Source organism: Anguilla anguilla, chromosome 1, assembly GCF_013347855.1.
Source record: "Anguilla anguilla isolate fAngAng1 chromosome 1, fAngAng1.pri, whole genome shotgun sequence".
Classification (NCBI taxonomy): Eukaryota; Metazoa; Chordata; class Actinopteri; order Anguilliformes; family Anguillidae; genus Anguilla; species Anguilla anguilla.
The window spans coordinates 70,177,923-70,202,731 of record NC_049201.1 but is presented as its reverse complement, the minus strand read 5'-3'; the positions used below and the strand labels follow the sequence as shown (position 1 = coordinate 70,202,731).

Here is a 24,809-nt window from a genome sequence, read left to right as displayed (position 1 = left end):
ACGCACACACACGCAAGTATGCACACAGTATGCACACACACACATACGTGCACGCACACATGCACACACGCACATACACACACACACACACACACACACTCACCTGTATAGTGTTGCATGCCTGCATAAGCTTGCTGAAGGGGGTCCAAGGCTGCAGCTGGACTCTGGGCTGGAGAGAGACAGGGAGAGAGAACTTAAGAAAAAAACACAGAAGAATGTGAGGGAATGACACAAGCAAAGTGAACACAGAAAAGCCTGAAATGAATGCACGCTTATATAATATTTTGGTATTGTGCAAAGTCCTTCAAGGTTAACTGTGACTCGTGTCACTCTGATTACAAAGAGGAACACTGAAGAGCACTATCAAATCTGCGCGAGAGGATTTTAACCTTGGTACGGATGAACACCATTGGTGTACAGTGTTTCGGACGCTGGCTGTCCATTGGCAGGGGCTTGCACAGGGCTATACCCGTTGACTCCAATTGGCGGAGGTAGTGCTGGCACAGGTGTGGCTGCGATTGTTGGGGGGGTATTTGTACCTGCAAACCAGGAGGACCAATCACAGTGCAGGAGAGATTGTGATTGACAGCTACTAGAATCTATAGTGCATAAGAAAGAGAGAGAGGCAGAGCATGACAAGGAGATAAGAGCATTTGGTCGTCATGGAGACACACTGAGGGGAGTACAGGGAGACTGGAACAGGGAGAAGGACAGAGATGGAGAAGCTGATAGAGAATGATGGACAGATCAGAGAGGGTACATTTCAGATAGACTAACAGAGGATAGACCAACAATCATTCAGACATTGGGACACACAGGCAGGCATGGAGGCATTGACAGAGATGGCACTGATAGCCAGCTGTTACCCGAAGAGGGGGTGATGGGTGTGATGGGCGTGGCAATGATGCCATTGGCATTGAGTGCAGCCATCTGCTGCATCTGCACCGCGGCAACTGTTGCCACGGGCGACAAGTATGCTGACTGTGCAACCAGGGCCTGCTGTTGGACCAACTGTGAGAAGGAGAGACGGGGAGAGAGAGAGAAAAGGAGAGAGAAAGAGCAAGAAAAGCAATAATGAGTACCAATTAACCAGCAGGAGGAGTATGCTGAGGAAATGCAGTATTTCCAGTCATTGGTCTGTTACTTGAGCAATTATGAACATTGCAGCTATCAATGGTGGAATCAGTGAAGGTGGCTGTTTAATTATTGTCAGACAGTATCTTCCCATGTGGAAGCAAATATTTCCCCTTTCTTTATCACTATCATAACCACAGATATCACTCTCACAATCTGTTAACACGATACTCAGCATATTTAATCATCTATGTCACGACAAGAATGGCTACGGGCTGCAGTTACACCGCCAAGACTGCACAGGAGGCGGGGGCGCTCACTCGTAGGCTCCTCGGCACAACACTCACAGCCTGTGTGTAGGCGTTGTAAGCTCCGAAGTTCAAGGTCATGGGACTGAAGATGCCCAGCTGGGAGGCCACCTGCTGCATGCGCCGCAGTCCTCGCTCCTTCTCGGTGTCGGCAAACTTCACGACCAGACTGGAGGAAGCACCCTGCAGAGACGAGGAGCGAGAGAGAGAGAATGAGAGAGAGAGAGAGAGAGAGAGAAAGAGAAAGAGAGAGTGAGTGAGTGAGTGAGTGAGAGAGAGAGAGAGAGAGACAGAGAGAGAGAGAGTGAGTGAGAGAGAGTGAGAGAGAGACAGAGAGAGAGAGAGTGATTGAGAGAGAGAGAGAGAGAAAGACAGAGAGAGAGAGGTGATATAACCACGCTGACAAGACATACAAAATACACGTGAAGGTTTTGCAGTTGCATCTGCCTCTGCTCACAGTGAGTAATGGTATGACTTTCACAGTAATGTTACAAAATGAAGGACACACAGATGGCTCTGCTGATAGAAGATGTGTGTCACCAGTGCAGGCTGTGTCACCAGTGCAGGCTGGGCCAACGAGCTGGAGTCTGGTCTTTGTCATGCATTGACTGGGCAGGAGCAGGTCATGGTATGGGTGCAGCAGACAGACAGACGGACAGCTCACCGGCAGGGTGCGGCTCCCGTGCAGCGTGTTGATGGCGGCCTGCGCCTCTGCGTGGCTCTGGAATTTCACAAAGGCGCAACCTGCAGGGTACGAACGCACCAGCGTCAACCATGCAGCATTGCACACCCATCAACCACCATGCGACACTGCATACTCATCAACCGCCATGCAGCACTGCACACTCATCAACCGCCATGCAGCACTGCACACTCATCAACCACCATGCAGCACTGCACACTCATCAACCTCCATGCAGCCCTGCACACTCATCAACCGCCATGCAGCACTGCACACTCATCAACCGCCATGCAGCACTGCACACTCATCAACCACCATGCGGCACTGCACACTCATCAACCGCCATGCAGCACTGCACACTCATCAATCGCCATGCGGCACTGCACACTCATCAACCCCCATGCGGCACTGCACACTCATCAACCCCCATGTGGCACTGCACACTCATCAACCGCCATGCGGCACTGCACACTCATCAACCGCCATGCGGCACTGCACACTCATCAACCGCCATGCGGCACTGCACACTCATCAACCGCCATGCGGCACTGCACACTCAGCAACCGCCATGCGGCACTGCACACTCATCAACCGCCATGCGGCACTGCACACTCATCAACCGCCATGCGGCACTGCACACTCATCAACCGCCATGCGACACTGCACACTCATCAACCGCCATGCAGCACTGCACACTCATCAACCGCCATGCGACACTGCACACTCATCAACCGCCATGCGACACTGCACACTCATCAACCGCCATGCGACACTGCACACTCATCAACCGCCATGCGACACTGCACACTCATCAACCGCCATGCGACACTGCACACTCATCAACCACCATGCAGCACTGCACACCCATCAACCACCATGCGACACTGCATACTCATCAACCGCCATGCAGCACTGTACACTCATCAACCGCCATGCAGCACTGCACACTCATCAACCACCATGCAGCACTGCACACTCATCAACCTCCATGCAGCCCTGCACACTCATCAACCGCCATGCAGCACTGCACACTCATCAACCGCCATGCAGCACTGCACACTCATCAACCACCATGCGGCACTGCACACTCATCAACCGCCATGCAGCACTGCACACTCATCAACCCCCATGCGGCACTGCACACTCATCAACCCCCATGCGGCACTGCACACTCATCAACCCCCATGTGGCACTGCACACTCATCAACCGCCATGCGGCACTGCACACTCATCAACCGCCATGCGGCACTGCACACTCATCAACCGCCATGCGGCACTGCACACTCAGCAACCGCCATGCGGCACTGCACACTCAGCAACCGCCATGCGGCACTGCACACTCATCAACCGCCATGCGGCACTGCACACTCATCAACCGCCATGCGGCACTGCACACTCATCAACCGCCATGCGACACTGCACACTCATCAACCGCCATGCGACACTGCACACTCAGCAACCGCCATGCGACACTGCACACTCATCAACCACCATGCAGCACTGCACACTCATCAACCGCCATGCGACACTGCACACTCATCAACCGCCATGCGACACTGCACACTCATCAACCGCCATGCGACACTGCACACTCATCAACCGCCATGCGACACTGCACACTCATCAACCGCCATGCGACACTGCACACTCATCAACCACCATGCAGCACTGCACACTCATCAACCGCCATGTGACACTGCACACTCATCAACCACCATGTGACACTGCACACTCATCAACCGCCATGCAGCACTGCACACTCATCAACCGCCATGCGACACTGCACACTCATCAACCGCCATGCGACACTGCACACTCATCAACCGCCATGTGACACTGCACACTCATCAACCACCATGCAGCACTGCACACTCAGCAACCGCCATGCGACACTGCACACTCATCAACCGCCATGCGACACTGCACACTCATCAACCGCCATGCAGCACTGCACACTCATCAACCGCCATGCGGCACTGCACACTCATCAACCGCCATGCAGTACTGCACACTCATCAACCGCCATGCAGCACTGCACACTCATCAACCCCCATGCAGCACTGCACACTCAGCAACCGCCATGCGACACTGCACACTCATCAACCTCCATGCAACACTGCACACTCATCAACCACCATGCGACACTGCACACTCTGCACGTACTTCCCACATACGTCAACAGCTGAGAGCTTTGTTGCGCTGGCCTATATCCCCCTCACCATACATGCATGCTCGTTAACAGGACTGATACCAGCGCCTGACGCTTGGTGTTATAACGCAGGAGATCAAGCCTTAATCACACTTTAAGGTCCCTTGTCACTGCACTGTTTTGCATTGCCTCTTTTTTTTTTTTACTTTAACAGGTTTTTAAAAAGTCATTTCAGGTGTTTAATCATATGAATACCAATGAGATGGGAAATAGCAGGCTCCCGCTTTAATAACACGTCTGATGAAAGACCGACAGGCGAAGCCCCATGATTCTCAGCTCTCTTCGGCACCCCCCACCCCAGGGCCCACCCCCACCCCCCCTCGCTACCTTTGCTGGTGCCGTCTGGGCCCCGCAGCACCGTGCACTCGTCGATGCTCCCGAAGGGCTCGAACATCTTCCTCACGTCCTCGTCCGACTGCTGCTTCCCCAGCATGCCCACAAACAGCTTCCTGTCTTCTGAGGGAGAGAGGGCCAGGAGAGGAGGGGAGGGGAGGGGAGGGGGGGAGGTGAGAAAAGCGTGAGAGAAAGACAGGAGAGGTAGAGGAAGAGATGGTGTGACAGTGGTAGGAAAGAGAGGAAGGCATAGGGAGGGTAAGAGGAGACAGAAACAGAAGAGATGATGGTTAATGGCCAGGGGTTTGGCTAACACACAACCACACACATACGCACAGAAAATGTTCCAGAGTTTAATCAATCCTGATACATTTGATGCTTATTAGACTGTGCACATTTGCAAACAAAGGATTTTCAAATGTTCAACTTTGATTTGTTAATAATATGCATAGCTTTATTGGAATTTCATGAACGTCCTAAACTGTGCTGAACGAAATATGGATGGATCCATGAAGTCTGCAGTTTGGATATTTTATTTCCCCAGTGTGTGAAACCAGGGAAAAGAAATTCACGCTGCATTTTTAGTACTGACCACCAGAGGGCAATGTAAACTGAGCACGTCACAAAGAGCACCAAGCATCATCACTGCTTATTTTAACTCGGGAGTTTTGTCAGTGTTCCACAGACTTATTGAACTGTCTTTATATTTGCATAGGTTTGATTTGCCTCATTGGTTTCCACTTCAATCAGATAATCTGTCTGTGTGGGTCGTGCCAACGGATCTGCTCTCAGGTTGGACCTGTTCCACCCAGAACTGCCAGAAGACAAATTGTATCGGCCTCTTCAGTCTGTACAGGTGCATGGACTGATAAGATATTATTGGCTAAAGGAACAGCGGAGGATGGTTAAGTGACACAACATCTATTATAGGTTGGACAAAAGTGTAGTTTAAGCAGACAGCTGGTTTTGTTGCCAGATACACCAGTCAACAGGTGAACTACAGAAAGTTAAAGGGCAGATAAGCTTATGAGCAGGTCATTTTCGACAGGTGTGAAAATGAACTGCTGTGTAGTTACCAAGGTGTACAGATGGACAGGTGCGTGTGCAGGTACATTTAATTGCAGGTGTGCGAGTATACACATGATTATGTGAACTTATCTGTCAGTAAATGTGATGAACAGGGAAGTTACTGAACAGGTTTTTAAAAAGATACTCATATATGGGTAGATTAAAGGACAGATTAAACAGTGGACTGGTACACTGATGACTAGGTCAGTTGCAGCTGTCTGTAGACAGCGGACAGGTGAGACAGCTGGTAGACTGACGAGCAGGTGAGTGCGCAGGTGTGTTTGTAGACTGGCCTTACCTCCTCGGCCCTCGCTGTCCGCGGGCTTCACCTGGATGGGGCGGTTCATCTGAAAGACAGACAGCGCAGAGCTCAGCCTGGCTTCTCTGCTTTCACACTCCTAATCTCCCCAGCACACAGAACAGAGTCTGATTGGGAGGCGCTTCTGTTATTACACTGTATTCAGGCTGAGTACTCAGGACTCAACACACAGTATTTCTGTGCGCGCGTGTAAAGGTTATTGTGCTGTTGTGAGGACTGTATGTGCATGTGCTTTCTATTTGAAACCACGCTGGCTGTGAGTGAGTGATGGTGTAGTGTGGTGCCTGCATCTTTGTGTGTGTGTCTGTGTGTGTGTGTGCGTGCATGCGTATGTGCGTCAATCTGTTCTGCGTTTGAAACGATGAACACAAGCTGGGTGTACCTGATTAATTAAAATGCCTGTCCTTCCCTTTCTATGCAGGCCCCACTTTTCCTGTATCTCAATGCCAGCTTTCCTCCCCTTTTTCAGACACACCCACACTGAGAGAGGGAACACGCACGCGCCTGCGTGTACGCACACACACACGCACACGCACACGCACACGCACACGCACACGCACACGCACACACACACGCACACGCACGCACACGCACACGCACGCACTCCCTCACACACTCAAGCGGGATCGGGGAGTGATGGGATTAAAATGCTCACCAGCTGATCTGGATTAGAGAGGCATGCAGGATTAGAGCACGGGGGGGGGGGGGGGGGGGGGGGGGGAGTGCGAGAGCCGCAGTCACAGCCAGGGGCAGAGGAAGGAAGGGACACACACACAGGAGAGAGAGAGAGAAAGCCAGGGGGAGGGAGGGAGGGAGAGAGAGAGAGCGTGAGTGAGAGAGAGAAGCGACAGAGAGACAAGGCAGGGAGGGAGAGAACATAAAGGAGAAGACTAAAGGGCAAAGGGGAAGATAAGTGGAGGAATGGAATAAGAGAAGAGAAAGATAGATAGATAGAAGGGGTCAAGGATAGATAGTTGAACTAGAAAGGACAGGAGAGAAAAGGGCACCATGGGAAGAAAAAAAGAGAAACAAAGCAAAAGCATATAATTGGACAGAGCAGATGAAAGAACGAGAGTGAGAAATAAAAAAGAAAGGGACTGACAAGGGAGGGATTTGACTGTGGGGGGAAATAAAAAGCAGAAGACGAATTGTGAGGATGGGACTGGAGCTCCTTTCAGCGTTCGTGACTTGTTCAGCTTGTAAAATGTCACGAACACAGCAATGCAGCAGGTTAGTCATAGCAGTGAGCCATCTCTGAGTAAGACCGCACTTACAGAGAGAGAGAGGGAGAGGGAGAGAGAGGGAGGTAGGGAGGGAGGGAGAGGGAAAGAGAGAGAGGGAGGGAGGGAGGGAGGAAGAGAGAGAGAGAGAGAGGGAGGGAGAGAGAGGGAGAGAGAGAGAAAAAGAGAGAGAGGGAGAGAGAGGGAGAAAGAGGGAATGAGGAAGGGAGAGAGAGAGAGATAGAGGATGGGGAAGGGAGAGAGGGAGGGAGAGAGAGAGGAGGGGGAAGGGAGAGAGGGAGGGAGGGAGGGAGAGAGAGAGAGAGAGATAGAGGATGGGGAAGGGAGAGAGGGAGGGAGGGAGGGAGACAGAGAGAGAGAGAGAGATAGAGGAGGGGGAAGGGGGTGTCATGCCAAGGTCTGCACGGTGTGTTAAGAGCAGCTTAATGAAGCTGTTAATTAGGGAGCTGGCGTAATTAGAGTGAGGCGCTGATCGATGGGCTTGATTGATCGGCTGCGATCTGTCACAGAAAGACAACATCGATCCTGGCTGAGGCACGCACACTTACACACGCACAAACACTCTGGCCCGACGCAAACACTGACACACCGGCAAACATTTACACACAAACGTTTGTTCTGTCCGGACGGGGATGTACAACCAATTGTAGCTGTTTTTTTTCCCCAGATTGTTTTTTGACCGTATAACGTAAGCGCACCTCCAGTGAAATGACCTGGGTGAAAATCTACATGGGTAAACCCTCATCCCTCTTCTGCATGAAAATGGTTCTGTCTTCATTACAATCCCCAGGTTCCTTTCGGCATATTATAACAGTGTGTGCATTTCTAATGTGCATCTAATCATCTTTGTTAGTATTCATGGGTAATTATGATAATACCATTATTTAATTTAATATAATCATAGCTTATTACAATTATAATCATAATCAAACATAAACTCTCCTTGTGAAAAATTAATGTGTCAATATATATTTATATATATCAGAAAATACATCAATTACCGTACTGAATAAAACATATGGACAGAAAGATTAATAAAAAAGTCTGTTTTTTAATTACATGAGAGTAAGAATTGCTATACGTTGCGAGATAGGCGATGTACGGCGATGCCAGGCATGTTTTGACGTGATCTTTCACCCGGTTCTCTGATGCATGGCTCACATCCGTAAAGGGCGTGCTTTGATGTGACACCTCATCCATATGTCCCAGATCATAAAGTGCATACATGTTGCTCTCCTGTTCATCTTCTCAAATATCTGTCCATGCATCACTGCGTCCAGACACTGCCCTCGCAGGAGAGATTGTCTCTTATCTGAGCCATCACCTATCATCCATCATCCCTGCATCCATCTATCTGTGCCTCACTCTCCCTCTACCCGCCATTGATTTATCTGTCCATTTAGTAATCTGGCCCTACAAGGATTTGGGGTAGGCATCCATCCTTCTGTGAACAAATAGGGTATATGGGAGCGTGAGCCTTCAAGCATATGTGTGCGTATGTGTGTGTGTGTGTGTGTGTGCATGTGTGTGTGTAGCGAACTGCCAGTGCATCTGTGATTACAAAAGCAGCCATCCATTCCTATTCATCCTTCTGCCCATATGCACGTCTATATTTAGCATCATATTGAAACTGCTGAGGGAATGGAAAGATAAATAAAAGAGATGGAGAGAGGGAGAAAAGGAGCAGGTGAGAGGGGGAGGTGGTTCTGACAATGGCTCTCCAAATCAGCATGGCAACCGCCCCCTCTCGCAATCTCTCCTCGCGTTCTGGTCGCCGTGGCAACACCGTGACGACATCATCCCCCCCCCCCCCCCCCCCCCCCCCCCAGCAGGTAAACAAGGATGCTGGTTGCCAGGGGCAGCAGTCATGCACTTATAATAAACACAGGGGGGAGAAGGTTAGGAGGAGAGGGTGATGGAGGGGTGGAAAAAAGATGTGGCAGGCAGGAAAATAGAAGGGGTGGGGCTGAAAGTGAGGCACATAAAGGCCAGGCTCAGCACAGAGAGGGAGTACATGAGGGAAAACGGCGGAGAAAGGAGGGGTGTAGAATGCATCGCGAAAAGAGGAGGAGTTTACAGAGCACAGTAAAATATATTCCCTCCAGCAGGAGGCTAAATGAAAATACATTTCCAATCTTTGCCTCTTTAATCTCTCTTTCTTTCTCACACTCCCTCGCTCTCTCTCTCTCTCTCTCTCTCTTTCCATCCCTCTGTCCTAAAAAGCTTCATTATTTAAAGACAAATTGTCTCTCTCTTTCTCTCAGGACAAGTAATCTCCCAATTACTTACGTTCCAATACATTTTAAATGGACAAAACCACCTGCACAAAACATCAGAAACATGCATGCATGCTCACAGACGCTCAGCAACACACACGCACGCACACGTTTGCTGATTCACATGATAGTATACGCTCAGTGACTCAGTTATACATGCACCCACACATAGAGCTCTTATGCTCATTGAAACTGTGCACAGCTACAGTCTCACCTACGTGTTTATACCAGTCCATGAGCGGGCCCCATTGTGAGTTACTCAGAATCCGCACAGTTTGGTCCTGACCTCAGTGGCTCTGTGTAAAATGCTAGAGGCCAGGGAGATTGTGCCCATGCTGTAATTTCCTCAGGGGTTTCTAAAGAGGACACTGCCTTAAACTTCTCTTCAGCCAAACGTGTGAGCAACACCCTACACACAGACTAACGCACGCAAACACAGAGCGCTAGGCACATATGCACACACACACACACACACACACCCACACACGGATGGTACATACACACACAAGCACACGCACACGCACACACACACACACACACACACACACCCCCACACGGGCACATACACACACGCGCACACACGCACACACACGGTTAATCTCACTCTGCAGTAATGCCAAAAGGATTTTACAAGGATTACGGGGATATTAAATCCTTGGATTATCCAATCGAATCGCATTCTGCCCCCCAACCCCCACCCCACCACCAACGCAGATTCAATGGACTCTTCCAATACATCACATTGGGGGATCACCAGGGCACTGAAATAAACCTTGCAGGTACTCTGCCATTTTGCTGGTTCTGTTTTACAGAAAATATACTGCGCTCATTAAGTTCTCCTGTTTCTCTTTGCACAGAACATATATATATATATATGTATATATATATTAACCCAATTCCCTCTCCCTCTATCACTGTCTCATGATATTGAATTTTATTGATAATTCTCACTCCCCCCTCCCAAAGTAATATTATTGTCCCCTGCCGCTGCTCACACCATAATCCTTCCCATAAGAACATAATATGGCCGTGACATTTTGCTCTCTCCCTCCCATTTCATTTCCACCCAAAGGCGGCTCACTGGCCCGGCTACACATTTGCACATCAGCCAGGCCACTGACTCAGCACACCGAGCACATCAGCAACCATCATTATCAACGGTCCATTTGAGGAAGTATTAATGGGCAAAGATGCTAGAATAACACAATGACAATCTCACCCCTCTACCCACCCCCCCCTCCCCTTTCCATTTCACACTGTGTTAGTCATTGCATTGCGTGGGTTACCTAGCAACCTAGCATCTCTCGTCCCTCCCGTCTCTTGGCAACAAGGCCTGCTATCGGAGCGAGCCTCCCATCCCCCCTCTCCATCTCTCGCTCTCCCCGTTTTCAATCTCCACGCCTCGCACCTGAGAGGCCTGCCTCCCTCCTTTCTTTTATTCCCTTCATTTCATGACTGTCAGCCCCTCTCTCTCTGTCTACAAATCTGTCTCTTTTCCTGTCAACAGGCAATGAACAAATACACAGGCATTCCGACTGGCTCTGTGTCGGAGCTCACGTCATATATGTTTGTATGCATTTGGATGTCTGCACCCTGAGCACAGAAGCAGTTATGTCTTCTGTGTTGCCTTTCAAAGTGTAAGTTGCACGTCAGTTGATTTCTGGACACAGGCAGGAATAAATGTGAAAGTCTGTTAATCTAATTTAGCTTTCAGTATCTAATCTAATTTAGTTTTATACATATATATATATTTTTTTTTATGGTGTTTTTAACCCACACACTAAAACTTTTACAACCACATCACTTTCGGCTGAACACCAGTGTTGTTTAAAACTGTCAATTCAAAAAGCAAAACCCAAAATGATCTGGGGAAAAGGGATGAACCACAGCTGTAATCACAAGGGTTTCCAGCCAGTTTCTCTCCACAGAGAGAGTGAGAGAGATGTCCCTGTCTGAGGAACAGGGACAGAGCTGCGCTCTACTGAGCTGTGCCCAGCTAAAGCATTTCACTTGGTAAAATGAACGAGGCACAGTTGGCAACAGCATCACCCTAGGAGGGAGGGTCACCCCCTGTCTCATCGCACAATAGCAGTGTCACTGTATGGAGCAGCCGTCTGACACATTGAGCACACAGCTCAACTGCGCAGCGTCAAGGACCAGCAGCTGGACGCACACGTTTCGGAACGATAAAGAGGGGGATGAAAGTGGGGGTTTTTTTTATTGCAAAACATTCTAGCAATTCCCAGTGACCTTTATGAGGGAGATGGGAGCTAAACATCAGCAATGAGATATAATTACACCCACAAATTTGGACTAGAATTAGGAATTCATTGTGAGAAGCATATCATCATCTGAAGACTTTAATGAGGCTAAGCATGACCTCCAAATTAAAGCAACAGTGTGTTGTTCGTATTTAGTGAAATACTGGAGATGAAATTTCACTAATGTATTGGGTAACCAGATTCCTTGAAGGACTATGCACATAATGCAATGAGAATAATGCCAATTACAGTCAAAAGTCAATGTAATACGGAATGATTGAAATACGAGATAAATCAAGATTTTCTTAGAACAAGTCAGAACAAGAGAAAAGGGGCTGTCCTGGGAAAAATGGGACATCTTGTCATCCAAGAATAATTAGTCCAATTTGGTCATATATATTGTGTAAACAGGCATTATTATTGTTGTTGTTGTTGTTGTTGTTGTTAATATTATTATTATGATGATGATGATGATGATTATTATTATTATTATTATTATTATTATTATCATCATCAACATCAAGTTGCATCAGCATCATCTATATTAGTATCTCTGCTGAGAGAAAGTGAAAGCAGGTTCAGTAATGCTAGCGTAGCGCTGAGAGAGGCATAGCACTCAAAGGACTGAACTGAGTACTCCAATACACTGCACTCTTTTTTGCAATGGACTGCCGTTCACACCTAAACTTCATGAAATAGCGTAGGAGTGCACCCTGTCATCCAGCTCAGTAGCATGTACAACAACGGTCCAGTCAAAGCCGGTTCAGGCTAGCAAGATACTGCACATAGACTAAAAACAAAGGTCAACATTTATTTTGCTGTCGATACATTCCAATGTCATGCAGTGAAATAATTTCAATAAAATATTTCAACATGTATATTAATTTCTTCCTTTTTCATTTTTGGAAAAAGGTTACAAACTTCATCAAAATGCAATAATGTGGTAAAGAATCAAAATGTGATCTTGCCCTCTAAGGGGTTTAGTTGGATGGAATGCTCATGGGAGAACTGAATTATGATTTTGATTATACAAGTTTTAGTTTAGTTTGCATTTTGATGATCTTTTGAACGGTTTTAACAAGTCAGTCATTGCCAGTGTTTACCTTTGGTTCATTGACATTTAATCTAACAATCAGGAGTTTGGTGATACATGTATGGAGATACAGACTGTTACCGGACGCTGTAAGGACCAGTTCAGTCAAATCATTCACTACTAAATCCAGCACTCCCCAGCATGGTTCAAGCTGGTTTAATCGGCAGGAATCCCCTGGCTCCCTCCAACAGATGTCTCTATTTAAATTGACAGACGTCCACCCAGTCACCCCCCCCCCCAAACCCGCCCCCCCCCCCCGCCCCACAACTCATTATGTTAAACTTTTGTTAGGTCCTCATCCCTCCCTTCCCCCGACTGGCATCTCCCTCTCTCTATTCATCCCTCCCTCCCATGTTCATTCATTCTATTTCCCACTGCTTCACAAAAACGTATTCATTCTGTTCTTCCGCAAATCCACAATCTCTACTGCAATGCACTTTCATTTACTGTACTACACACGCAAACTCACACGTTACATTTCCATCACTTAGCAGACTTCTCCACATACAAAAGTGGAGAACATCAGGGTTAGTTTCACGAATGCAAAACTCCTGGCACAGCTATACTGTTAAAATTATAATCCTAAAAGAAAATCCAGAAAGAATTCCTTAGACACACACACATACATGCGTGCGAATGCACGCACGCACATGCAATCTCACACACACATGCATACACACACAGGCACTTGCACACACACAAGCACGGTACACACACACACACACACACATGCGCACACACACACACACGCACACACGCACACAAACACAGGCACTCGCACACATACTTAAGCACGGTACACACACACACACGCACACACACACACACGCACATTGATGACATTGATACATTGATGACGTGATAGCAAATGCGTGGACTGTATACACATGTCGGAATAAAAAATATCAGGGGAGAGAATGTTCTTTTCCAAACGGCTTACGCGGAGCTAAAGCCCATGCCTTTGTTTTGTCAGGAGGCACGTCTTTATGTGGGCTTAATTAGACTCCATTCCCGAATGAGATACACATCTACTCTCTCACGCACTGTGGTGCACGGTACACCTGTCCCCCACCCCCCCCACACCCCCCTCCATCCCAACCCCCACACACACACAGATATAAATACAGGAGGGGGATGGGGGAGGAGGCCTGACATACCCAGCTCACCAGGCACAATGGCAGAGAGAGAGAAAGACAGAGGGAAAGAGGAATGGAAGGAGAGAAGGAGAGAGTGACGGAAAGAGAGAGAGTGTGTGTGTGAGAGAGAGAGAGCATGGATATTTCAGCTCACAGTAGTAAGTGGTGAGATATTGCAGAATTTTCACGGCCAACGAAAATGGAACATAAGCCACCAGAGGCACTGCAGAGGTGATTGTTTCTCATTTTTGAAGATTATAAACAATTCTCCAAAGATTTGGGGCCCACAATCTTCAAACACAGTTGGTAAACAAAGAGACTGGCCGTATCGTGTACTGAGCTGAGAAAAAACTCTTCATTCTAATACTGTAGGTTTCATTCCTTTCAGAAACCAGTGTAGCTCACTGTAGCACCGAACAAGCAGCCCACTGGTCCAACTTACCGGTGAGCACACAATCACTGTAACACTGTCATATTATCACAATGTTTGTTTTCCAATCATCATCACGCCACAGATGTCTAGATTACACTGATATGTTTTCCACAGAGAACATAATTCACAACTCATTTCTAAGCAATGTTAGGAACTGTGCTGTGTTTTTCTTCTTGGTTTTGAGTATAAAACAGAGGTATATTCTTTAGGGGACGGGGGCGGTACCTGAGTTAACCGATATAATCTGTTTGTGTGAACATCTGCTGCCTCAAGACAACAAACAACGTCAAATGCTCGCTTAGAATGGGACTAAACTCACCAAGTCTCAATTTAACCGGAGTTGGAGACAGACAAACAGCAGGACAGAGAAAGTGAGAAAGAGATAGATAGATAGATAGATAGATAGATAGATAGACAGAAAGAGAAAGAGGTAAAGTACAGGAGATCAGAAAAAAGATAAGGGCACTGACACAAAAAGAAAGAGGTGACAGAGATGTATAGGAGGCGGGAGAGGAGAGGGTGATGGAAGAAGATACAGCACTTATATGTTCCGCCCAGTTCGAAACAGGCCCCCAGCGCCTGATTGACAGAACGTCACTGGATGACATTTGGGCCGTAGAGCCTCGCTCCTCACGCGGGACAGTGTGGGAGGGCCTGGTCTCTCGCGTTAAACCCTGGTGCTTCAGGGCCCCAGATGGGTTCTAAACAGCTCAGGGAACTCCCACGCTCTGCTGGGTCCAGCAAAGCACAGTGGAATTGAAATTGAATTGAGAGAGAGATTGGGGGAGATAAAGAGAAAGAGATAGAGAGGAGGAGGGGGTGGGGGGGGGGGGAGCAATGCACAGAGCCAGTTGTTTACTTGGCTTTTCAATTTTTTTTGTGGTTATTGTGCCCACCACAATCTCTATCTCTTTTTCTCTCTCTCTCTCTCTCTCTCTCTTCCTCTCCCGCTCATGCTCTTTCAGCTGAAATTAAACACATGACCAAGCGGCGAACAGATAAGACCATCTGTTCACCTCTTGCTCCTCTCTCTCCTCTCTCTCTCTCTCTCTCTCTCTCTCACTATCTGTTTACACTTCCCTACCCGTTCCTCTCCTCTCTCCCTCTCTCGCTCTCACTCCACGCTCTGGGATGCAGCACTCTCTCTCTCTCTCTCTCTCTCTCTCTCACTCTCTCTCTCTCTCATTTCCCCCGGTTCCCTCAGTCGATCAAAGCTGATCAGAGTAATTAACCCCGGTCCGGTCGCACGCCCACGCCGCCGGACGAGCCCGGAGTCCAGACTGCGACGGCCCGGCCCGATGAGTGACAGCGACGGCGCCCCCACCCCCCCCCCCCCCCCCCCCCCCATTCGGGTCCGCTGTGTTTATGACTGACTAATGCAGCCGTAATTGGTTCCAGGAGACGGTAATTGAGCCCATCGTTGCGGCGGGGGGGGGGGGGGGGGGGGGGACTCGACGCGCCCGCCGCGCTTTCGCCGCCGTTAATTAGAAGCGACCCCGGCACGTCCCGTTCCCTCACCTCAAACCCCAGACGCCGGGGGGGGGGCGCGGCGCGGCTATGACAACGGGCCTGAGAAACTAATCACACGGGCTTTACAAGCACAGAGAAAGAGAGGGGGAGGGAGGGGGGAGGGGGAGGGAGACGGGACGGTCAGGGGGTTAGCTAATCAAGTGGCTGGGAAATTAGAATTGGAGGAAGGGGGAAAGAAGGCACAAGACTGAAGGAGAGGGTGCACGAAAGAAAGAGGATCTGAAATGAGAATCTGCAGGGGGGGCAGGGGGTCGGAGAACGGGGGGCAGTTTACAGAGGGCCGTGGAAATTACATTTTGATGAGGAGGAGGAGGGGGGCACGAGGCGGAAAGGGCTAATGAGACAGAGGGTTATGGGATACGTAATAAAGCACTTGTGAAATTGGAATCTCAGGAAAGGCTGAGAGGGGTCGAGTGGTAGAATAACTAATGAGTGCAAATGAGACAAAATTCTGATTTCAATGGGAATGAAGAGAGAAATGAAGGGAGACACGGCTAGGGAGAGGAGAGACAGAGGAGGCAGAGAGGGGAGGAGAGGAGGGACTGAAAGGACAAAGTACAGAAACGGAGAGACGGAACAAGAGAGATGGAGGCAAATAAAAAAAACCAACAGGCTGATCGTCCAGGAAAAAGTCACAGACTTGTGTCAGGCTATTAATGGGATTAATGTGCAAATGAAAAGCCCTGGCTAGCCTTCCTCCCTGCGCCACACATCCCTGCCCCATTCCGGCTAGCTTTCTCTCCCTCCAGTGCAGCTCCCTTAGAAATGCTTTGTCCTTCAGGTCAGCAGCACTAATAAAGAACGGGCGGGAGAGAAAGGCAGAGGCAGACAGAAAAGGTGAAAGGGTGACAAAGAGAGCGAAACGGGGCCGGACAGACGGAGAGAAGACGGCAGGCAGACCGACGGAGACTCCGCATCCCTTTCCACGCGAGTGTGTTAATTACCGCACCTTGCCGGTCTGTGTAATGTAATGTGTGTGGTATGGGAAAGCGCGTAACGTCCGCGTATTTCGCAATCGGCCAGTCTGTCCTCTTCCTCTGTTCCGAGGCACATTTTGAGAAAGGCTTGGCAGGGCTTCCGCCTGGCCTTGCCAACAGCGCTGGCTGCGACTATCATCTGAAGTGGAGGTCAGACAGAAGAGAGGGGGGGTTAGGGGGGGGGTTAGGGAGTACAGTCAGAGCAGGGCGGGTACGCCGCGGACGCTGGCGGTGGTGCAGCCGCCAGAGCGGAGTGATAGATGGCGGTAGTAAAGCCGAGCGAAGCCGAGCCGCGACGGACCCGCCGCAGTGCGAGAGAGCCCGCATGGCCGCACACGCGCGCGCCGCACACACATGCCGCACACGCGCGCCGCACACACACAGGCCACACACACACATGCCGCACACACACGCGCCGCACACACATGCCGCACACGCGCGCCGCACACACACACGCCGCACACACACACGCCGCACACGCGCGCCGCACACACACGCTGCACACGCGGAGGACCGGCGGGGCGGAACATCGTGCTCCCTTTCCCTCTCTCTCTCTCTCTCTCTCTCTCTCTCTCTCTCTCTCTCTCTCGCTCCCTCTCTCTCTCTCTCTCTCTCTCTCTCCCTCCCCCTCAGAACGCGCCGCGGTGAACCCGCTCACACCGCGCTGGGTGTTATTAGCGTCCGGCGAGCACACTCACCCCCGGGAGGGTCTTCTGCTCGTGCAGGGCACTCTGGGCTTTGAGGGCAGACTCCCGCGCGCAGTACGTCAGGAAGGCACATCCTGCGGGGCAGAGAGAGGCAGACTCAAAACAAACATACTATGCACTGCAAGAACACACTACATACTCATTTTACTCAGTAATACACTAAGTACGAATAGCACACGGTTTCAAAAACAGACTCATTCTGTCACACTAGAGAGACAATGCACCGTTCTGGCTTCTTCAGAACCCAAGCGGAAGGACACACAGACGGTCAGCCAGCCGCACAGACACAGGCACAGTGCAGAGGCAGAACATTCATGCAGTGGTTCGGCCGAACACAGACACAGGAACATCATGAGCTTTCACTTTCAGTCACATTCACTCTCCCTCCATTACTGTCATCACCAGTTTAAAATGTATGTCTTAAAAAGTATCAGTCATCAAATATGTTTATACTAATATTTCTATGGCTACTTCTAAAAGACATAAGTACCTTGACAATGATAACCATGAGAACGCTATGTAATCTAATACAGTACAACACGGCACAACACTTTTCAGTTTGGCACAGCACAGAGTAGTACGATACTCAATTCACAACACTGCAGTGTAACAGAGTAAGATACACTATAGAAGACAGTATAGCCAGGTGGACATGTACAGTACAGTTTGGTACAGTGCAACAGTGCATCTCGACTCCAGTGCCAAAAGACAAAACAGCTGAAGAAGAGAGGAACACACTGTACACATCTCTCTCTCTCTCTCTCTCTCGCTCTCTTGTTCTCATGCTCTCTCTCTCTCACTCTCTTTCTCTCGCTCTCTCTCTCTGCTGTACCTGTGTGAGTAGGGAGAGGAGCTCACGATCGCTGTTCCTACACCTGTCACAACCACTAAGACAACAGGTAGGAGTTATTGTACAAGGATCTTATGCTGTGTACGTGTATAATAAAATATCCCAGTTTCATATTTATATCAACAAATCAACACAGCTCTGAAGCACAATCTAAAAAAAACACCTGTCCACACAAATCAGAAAAGTGTCCACAGAAACCTCACCCAGAATGTAAAAGGCAAATACAGCACGGCCCGGTGGGTAAATACAGCACAGCCCGGTGGGTGAATACAGCAAGGCCCGGCCCGAGGGGTAAATACAGCACGGCCCGGCCCGGTGGGTGAACACAGCACAGCCCGGTGGGTAAATACAGCACAGCCCGGTGGGTAAATACAGCACAGCCCGGTGGGTAAATACAGCACAGCCCGGTGGGTGAATACAGCACAGCCCGAGGGGTAAATACAGCACGGCCCGGCCCGGTGGGTAAATACAGCCCGGCCCGGCAGGTAAATACAACACAGCCCAGCGGGTAAATACAGCACGGCCCAGCAGGTAAATACAGCACAGCCCAGCGGGTAAATACAGCAAGGCCTAGCCCGGGGGGTAAATAGAGCACAGCCCGGTGGGTAAATACAGCACAGCCCAGCGATTAAATACAGCACGGCCCGGTGGGTAAATACAGCACAGCCCAGCTGGTAAATACAGCACAGCCCAGCGGGTAAATACAGCACAGCCCAGCGGGTAAATACAGCACGGCCCGGCGGGTGAATACAGCACAGCCCGGTGGGTAAATACAGCACGGGCCAGCGGGTAAATACAGCACGGCCCGGTGGGTAAATACAGCACGGCCCAGCGGGTAAATACAGCACAGCCCGGTGGGTAAATACAGCACAGCCCAGCGATTAAATACAGCACGGCCCGACGGGTAAATACAGCATGGCCCGGCGGGTAAATACAGCACGGGCCAGCGATTAAATACAGCACGGCCCGGCGAGTAAATACAGCACGGCCCAGCGATTAAATACAGCACGGCCCGGCGGGTAAATACAGCACGGCCCAGCGATTAAATACAGCAAGGCCCAGCGATTAAATACAGCACGGCCCGGCGAGTAAATACAGCACGGCCCGGCGAGTAAATACAGCACGGCCCAGCGATTAAATACAGCACGGCCCGACGGGTAAATACAGCACGGCCCAGCGATTAAATACAGCACGGCCCAGCAATTAAATACAGCACGGCCCGGTGAGTAAATACAGCACGGCCCGGCGGGTAAATACAGCACGGCCCAGCGATTAAATACAGCACGGCCCAGGGGATAAATACAGCACAGCCCGGCGGGTGAATACAGCACGACCCAGTGGGTGAATGCAGCACAGCCCGGTGAGTAAATACAGCACGGGCCAGCGGGTAAATACAGCACGGCCCGGTGGGTAAATACAGCATGGCCCGGCGGGTAAATACAGCACGGCCCAGCGGGTAAATACAGCACAGCCCCGGCGGGTGAATACAGCACAGCCCGGCGGGTGAATACAGCACAGCCCGGCGGGTAAATACAGCACGGCCCGGTGGGTAAATACAGCATGGCCCGGCGCGTAAATACAGTACGGCCCAGCGGGTAAATACAGCACAGCCCGGTGGGTAAATACAGCACAGCCCAGCGATTAAATACAGCATGGCCCGGCGAGTAAATACAGCACGGCCCGGCGGGTAAATACAGCACAGCCCGGCGGGTGAATACAACACGGCCCGGCCCAGGGGGTAAATACAGCACAGCCAAGCGGGTAAATACAGCACGACCCGACCCAGGAGGTAAATACAGCACAGCCCGGCGGGTGAATACAGCACGGCCCGGCCCAGGGGGTAAATACAGCACGGCCCGGCCCAGGGGGTACATACAGCCCGGCCCAGGGGGTAAATACAGCACAGCCCGGAGGGTGAATACAGCACAGCCTGGCGAGTAAATACAGCACGACTCGCCGGTTCAATCCAGTGCGCCTGGCAGTTCTGTGCTTCTCTGACACCATTGCCGCGCTGCGAACAAGAGCACACCGTGTAGACCGTCACGCAACACGTCAAATCAAACCTCCGCAGGGAATGGCAGCGAGGACCGTCTTCCCCGACTGCTGCCGCTCCAGAGCCCGCATACGGGCAGGAGCTGCAACGTCTCCCCCTGCAACACTTCACTATCACCCCATTTATCTGATAATAAGACGCCCAGGAGGATTACGCAGGAAGATTTACAGCGCGTGTTAAAAGTTTTGCATTTAATTAAAGAATCGCGACTCAAGGGTGCAACAACAGCCAGTCCGCCTTCACGCTACTACACTTCAAATCTAAAGAGCCAGTTTCAGTTTTCTTACCTGTATTTACTTGCTATGTGCACCATAGACCATTATGATAACACACACACACAGACACACACACACACACACACACAAATCCAAGAAATAACAACAAATGATGATTCATTTTAAGAAAACAGATTCAATTTCTTCCTTTTCTGAGATGAATGCAACGACCCCCAGCAAGTACACTCGCTCCGCGGATGAGTAAGGCTGGGGGGAATGCTGTGTGCTTTGTGCAATGGCAATAAGCAGCATTCAAAGCCATCCCGGAGGACACAGCCGCACATGTGCACGGCTGCCCATCTCGTGGCACTCTCCTCTGCATTGTGAACCGCATGCGTTCATGGGGAGGGCTTATCCGTGTGCGTCTCGCACAAAGGATCCTCCAACGCTGAGGATAAGAGATTGCTCCTGCTCCAGAGCACCTCCAAGGCTTACTGCTCCATTATACTGATTGAAACACCTGCAACTCGATGTGTCCGACCTCAGGTAGACACGCATCTTTATCACCAAACACAGCGCACAAAAAGGAAGAGTTAGAGAGAACACATAAGTCCTGGGTATGTTTCCAGGGCTGCCACCCAGGGTGGGTGCAATATCTCCCTATTTCACCAAGTTCCGGGACTCTGACTCTGACTCTGACTCTGTCGAACAGCAGGTGATAAAAATACAGTTTTGACACTTGCATATACTATAGGTGTCTGTCCTCCAAAATGGAACGCTCTCAAGTTTGGCTCTGGGCTGTCATACTGTATCCTATCTGTAACAGGAGCATGGTGTGCAGGAGATCTATGTGGATAGCGGTGTGTCCGTTTTCTGTCTCAAATGCAGATCGTGACCTGTGGAGCATGAAGGGCCGTCTCAGCATCCTCGGTGTGTACTGTCTGCGGGGGCCCTCCCTCCCACATGATCAGATTCACGAGAGGTCAAAGGAGAAAGACATTGATGGAGAGAGAGAGAGCCCGTGCATTCAGGAGATATCAGAAATGCTAAAATCCATGCTGAAAACTAAATATGTTTGTACGTGTGTGTGTGTGTGTGTGTGTCTGTGTGTGTGAGAGAGAGCTTGAGGGATTAAGAGAATGCTGTTTGAAATTCCCATGTTTGTAGGACAATTGTTAATACATGCCTCTTTCTTTCAGTCTCTATCCATCCCATGCTTTCTTTTCCTATTTCATTCTTAAAGAGGATATTTAACATCTTTTGATAGTATTGGCAATTATTTGTTCTGATCCAGAGCAGCCAGTCCTGTACACAGCCCACGTGAACACAGGCAATCCTACCCAGACTGTCATGCTATGTTCCAATTTGTACAACGGTTAAAAAAGGTCTCTTTAAATATATACCTCACGATGCTCTGGCAAACAGTTACTCTTACTCTGTTGTTATAATTCTTACTCGATAAAACCATAATACAAACACAGACTACCCGACACGCACGCACACATGTAATACTACAAGCAACCCTACACGTCCACAATGATTCATATGCGTATGTATCATAACCTTTAGATACACTGTTTACTTGTTCCTGGTGTGCGTCCGTCAGTCTGCGTGCGTTGGTCTCTACCGATATTTACGTTTTATGTGCTTGGTTGTGTAGAAGATCTAAGTGGATAGCGGTTCTGTTACCTTTGTGCATCCCGGTATATTTGTCCTTTATCACCGTCAGCTCATAGATCTTCCCGAACTGCTCGAAGATGGGTTTCAGGTCCTTTTCTTCCAGATTCCGAGGAATCTGGCCGATAAACAGTTTAATAGCGTCGGCCTCCTTCATTGAGACGGTGCGGGGAGAGCGACCGACGCGCCCCGGGGATCGACACTAGACCGCTGCGCGGGGAGTGAGGAGGACTCGGGGACTGCGGGGGAGGATGGAGAGCGAGAGGGGAAAAGCCAGATATTTTAATCAGGCAGTGGAGGTAGGCACAATGTACAACGAGAGGAAATGGGGGCAACCCAAAGGATGAGGAGGAATAGGGGAGTGACAAAAACGTATGGCAATGTTTTATTTGTAGCCTAATGTACTTAAACGATTTCATAAAAATAAAAAAATTAAACGATCTAAAATATGTTTAATATGTTATAATAATGGACTTCAATAATGTGAAAACGTTACGGGTGAAAACGAAAGGCTCGAATATTTTCAACAAATAAGAATAAAGCGATGACACGAGTGCCACTAGTAATAACAACAATTATGCAAACGTGAATGACCAATTCATAAACAAGTTGATTATTAACATATAGCCTTATTAAATTAAATACAATCATAATGCATTACCTTCTAGTTACGATATTCTTCAGTGCCCTTCTTCAACCGAAAATGATTCATGCAAACCAACAGTAACAGTGTTTCTGTAGGTTTCCTTTGTTTAACCAGCTGTAGGTGTAGAGGGACCGTAGCCTATGTCAATGTATGGCGCTTCTCTTTGTCCGGTTAGGTTAACGTTGTAACTACATACATATGTAGAAATGTTACGTGCGAAGGATCACATAGGCTAATACCAGAACCAACCTGGACAAATTTCAGAAGAAAATTGCAAATATGTATATGTCCCAAACCCACTATTTGGCGTAGCTTATCTATTTTCTTTGTTTTTCCTTTATTTGTCGTTCCTTCTGTATGTTTCTCCAATTCTTCAGTCGAGGTCCTTCTACCCTTTGTGCTTCCTACTCCCAGTTTAAATCGGTTATAAACGGTGGGCTCCAGTTAATTTTTTTCTTGGCAAGAGATCACTCGAGCCCGATAAAAAAATCGTGTAACCGGCTCTCCTCTTCTTCGGGATGTGTCTGTCACTCTTCTCAGTCGTGCCTTTCTCTCGTAAATTTCCTGGGTTACTCTTTCCCTCCTACAGATACTGTTGATTCAACTTGATTTTCTACATTAAATATTTGCGTGACACAGTGTCACTGTGGCTTACTATTGTTATTGCGTCTCAACAATATTTTTGTTGTTTTCTTCAGTTTAGTTGTTCTTTACTTTAGAGTAATTAATAACCTAAATTATTATTATTGTAGTAAGCACTGTTATCGTTTATTTTCTCCCGCGCGACCCTCTTTTTCAATCCTCCGTTTTTGACGTCGGCTGCCGGTGTCTCCCTCTCTGTATCTATTCCGTCCTCTCCTTTGAGCTCTGACAGGCTGTGATGTAACAGGCAGGAATCGTCAGCAACTTACCTTCGTAAAGCTCCCCGAAACAAATATTTACTTTTACTGCTTTTACATTTGGAAACTGCATGATAAAACCATGGGGTTGTACCGAATTACAATCAATGTGATTATTAGTACTCTTTTTAAATATTAAAGTTTATTTAAATGTACATGTAGTGAATTAGAGCGGTTCAAATTGACGTTGGTCTTCGAGTAAGGCTTGCTGTAACGGTTGTTGAACTAGACCTGCGTTAAAATGTTTTTGTCTGTAGCGGATTCTTTAATCAACATTTCCCTTGAAGGGATTGGGTCGATACCGTGTGTTTGAATCCGATAGCGTAAAATTAAGATGTTTTTCGTTTTCGAAGAGCTGAGAATACTACGACACAGTGCCTGACATTCTGGCCCGCAGAGCCGCCTATTGTTCTCGCCGCGAGCTCTGACCGTGGTGCTGAAAGCTGTACATACATAGTACGTACGCATGCGCTACATCACGACTGTTGCCACACAGGGTGCTGACTTTCAAATAAAAGGCCACACATACTGCTTTGCTTAGTTAATGAAAATATAGCTATAGTGTGTATGCACTACCTCCACAACCCCGCCCAAACACGCACGCACGCACGCAAGCACACACAGCCATTACACGAGAAAATCATTCCATAAGCAAACAACACAATGTCAAGTTAACAAACATCATGCAACGTCCTCATGCTACACTTGTTACAGGTTTCTCTTGTGTGGGAAATGTATGGGGTAAATAAAGTGTAAAATAACGAGCCTTGCTGCATATCATTTCCTTAAATTAGTATTTTGTCCTTAACAATGTGGTACAAT

General features: G+C 48.9%; 1 protein-coding gene across 11 annotated transcripts in view; it reads right to left on the bottom strand.

Moving 5' to 3' along the window:
* Positions 1-24,403, bottom strand: part of LOC118210390 (CUGBP Elav-like family member 3) — a 31,681-nt gene extending 7,278 nt beyond the window's left edge. For 2 of the 11 annotated variants that reach the window (XR_004761849.1, XM_035386538.1), the window contains exons 1-10: positions 23,104-24,403; positions 22,455-22,681; positions 17,639-17,721; positions 5,973-6,021; positions 4,601-4,729; positions 2,047-2,126; positions 1,395-1,565; positions 867-1,011; positions 390-599; positions 104-169 (exon numbers count right to left, since the gene is read on the bottom strand). Coding sequence is in view for 10 of the 11 variants with exons in the window: in XM_035386538.1 (XP_035242429.1) it covers positions 104-169; positions 390-599; positions 867-1,011; positions 1,395-1,565; positions 2,047-2,126; positions 4,601-4,729; positions 5,973-6,021; positions 17,639-17,721; positions 22,455-22,599 (1,078 nt within the window). In the remaining variant the exon portion in view is untranslated. Of the gene's footprint in view, positions 1-103; positions 194-389; positions 600-866; positions 1,012-1,394; positions 1,566-2,046; positions 2,127-4,600; positions 4,730-5,972; positions 6,022-17,638; positions 17,722-18,479; positions 18,499-22,454; positions 22,682-23,103 lie in introns of those variants that run through there. The other 9 variants (XM_035386590.1, XM_035386545.1, XM_035386599.1 and 6 more) reach the window with 9 other exon arrangements.
* Between the last annotated feature and the right edge of the window lie 406 nt (positions 24,404-24,809).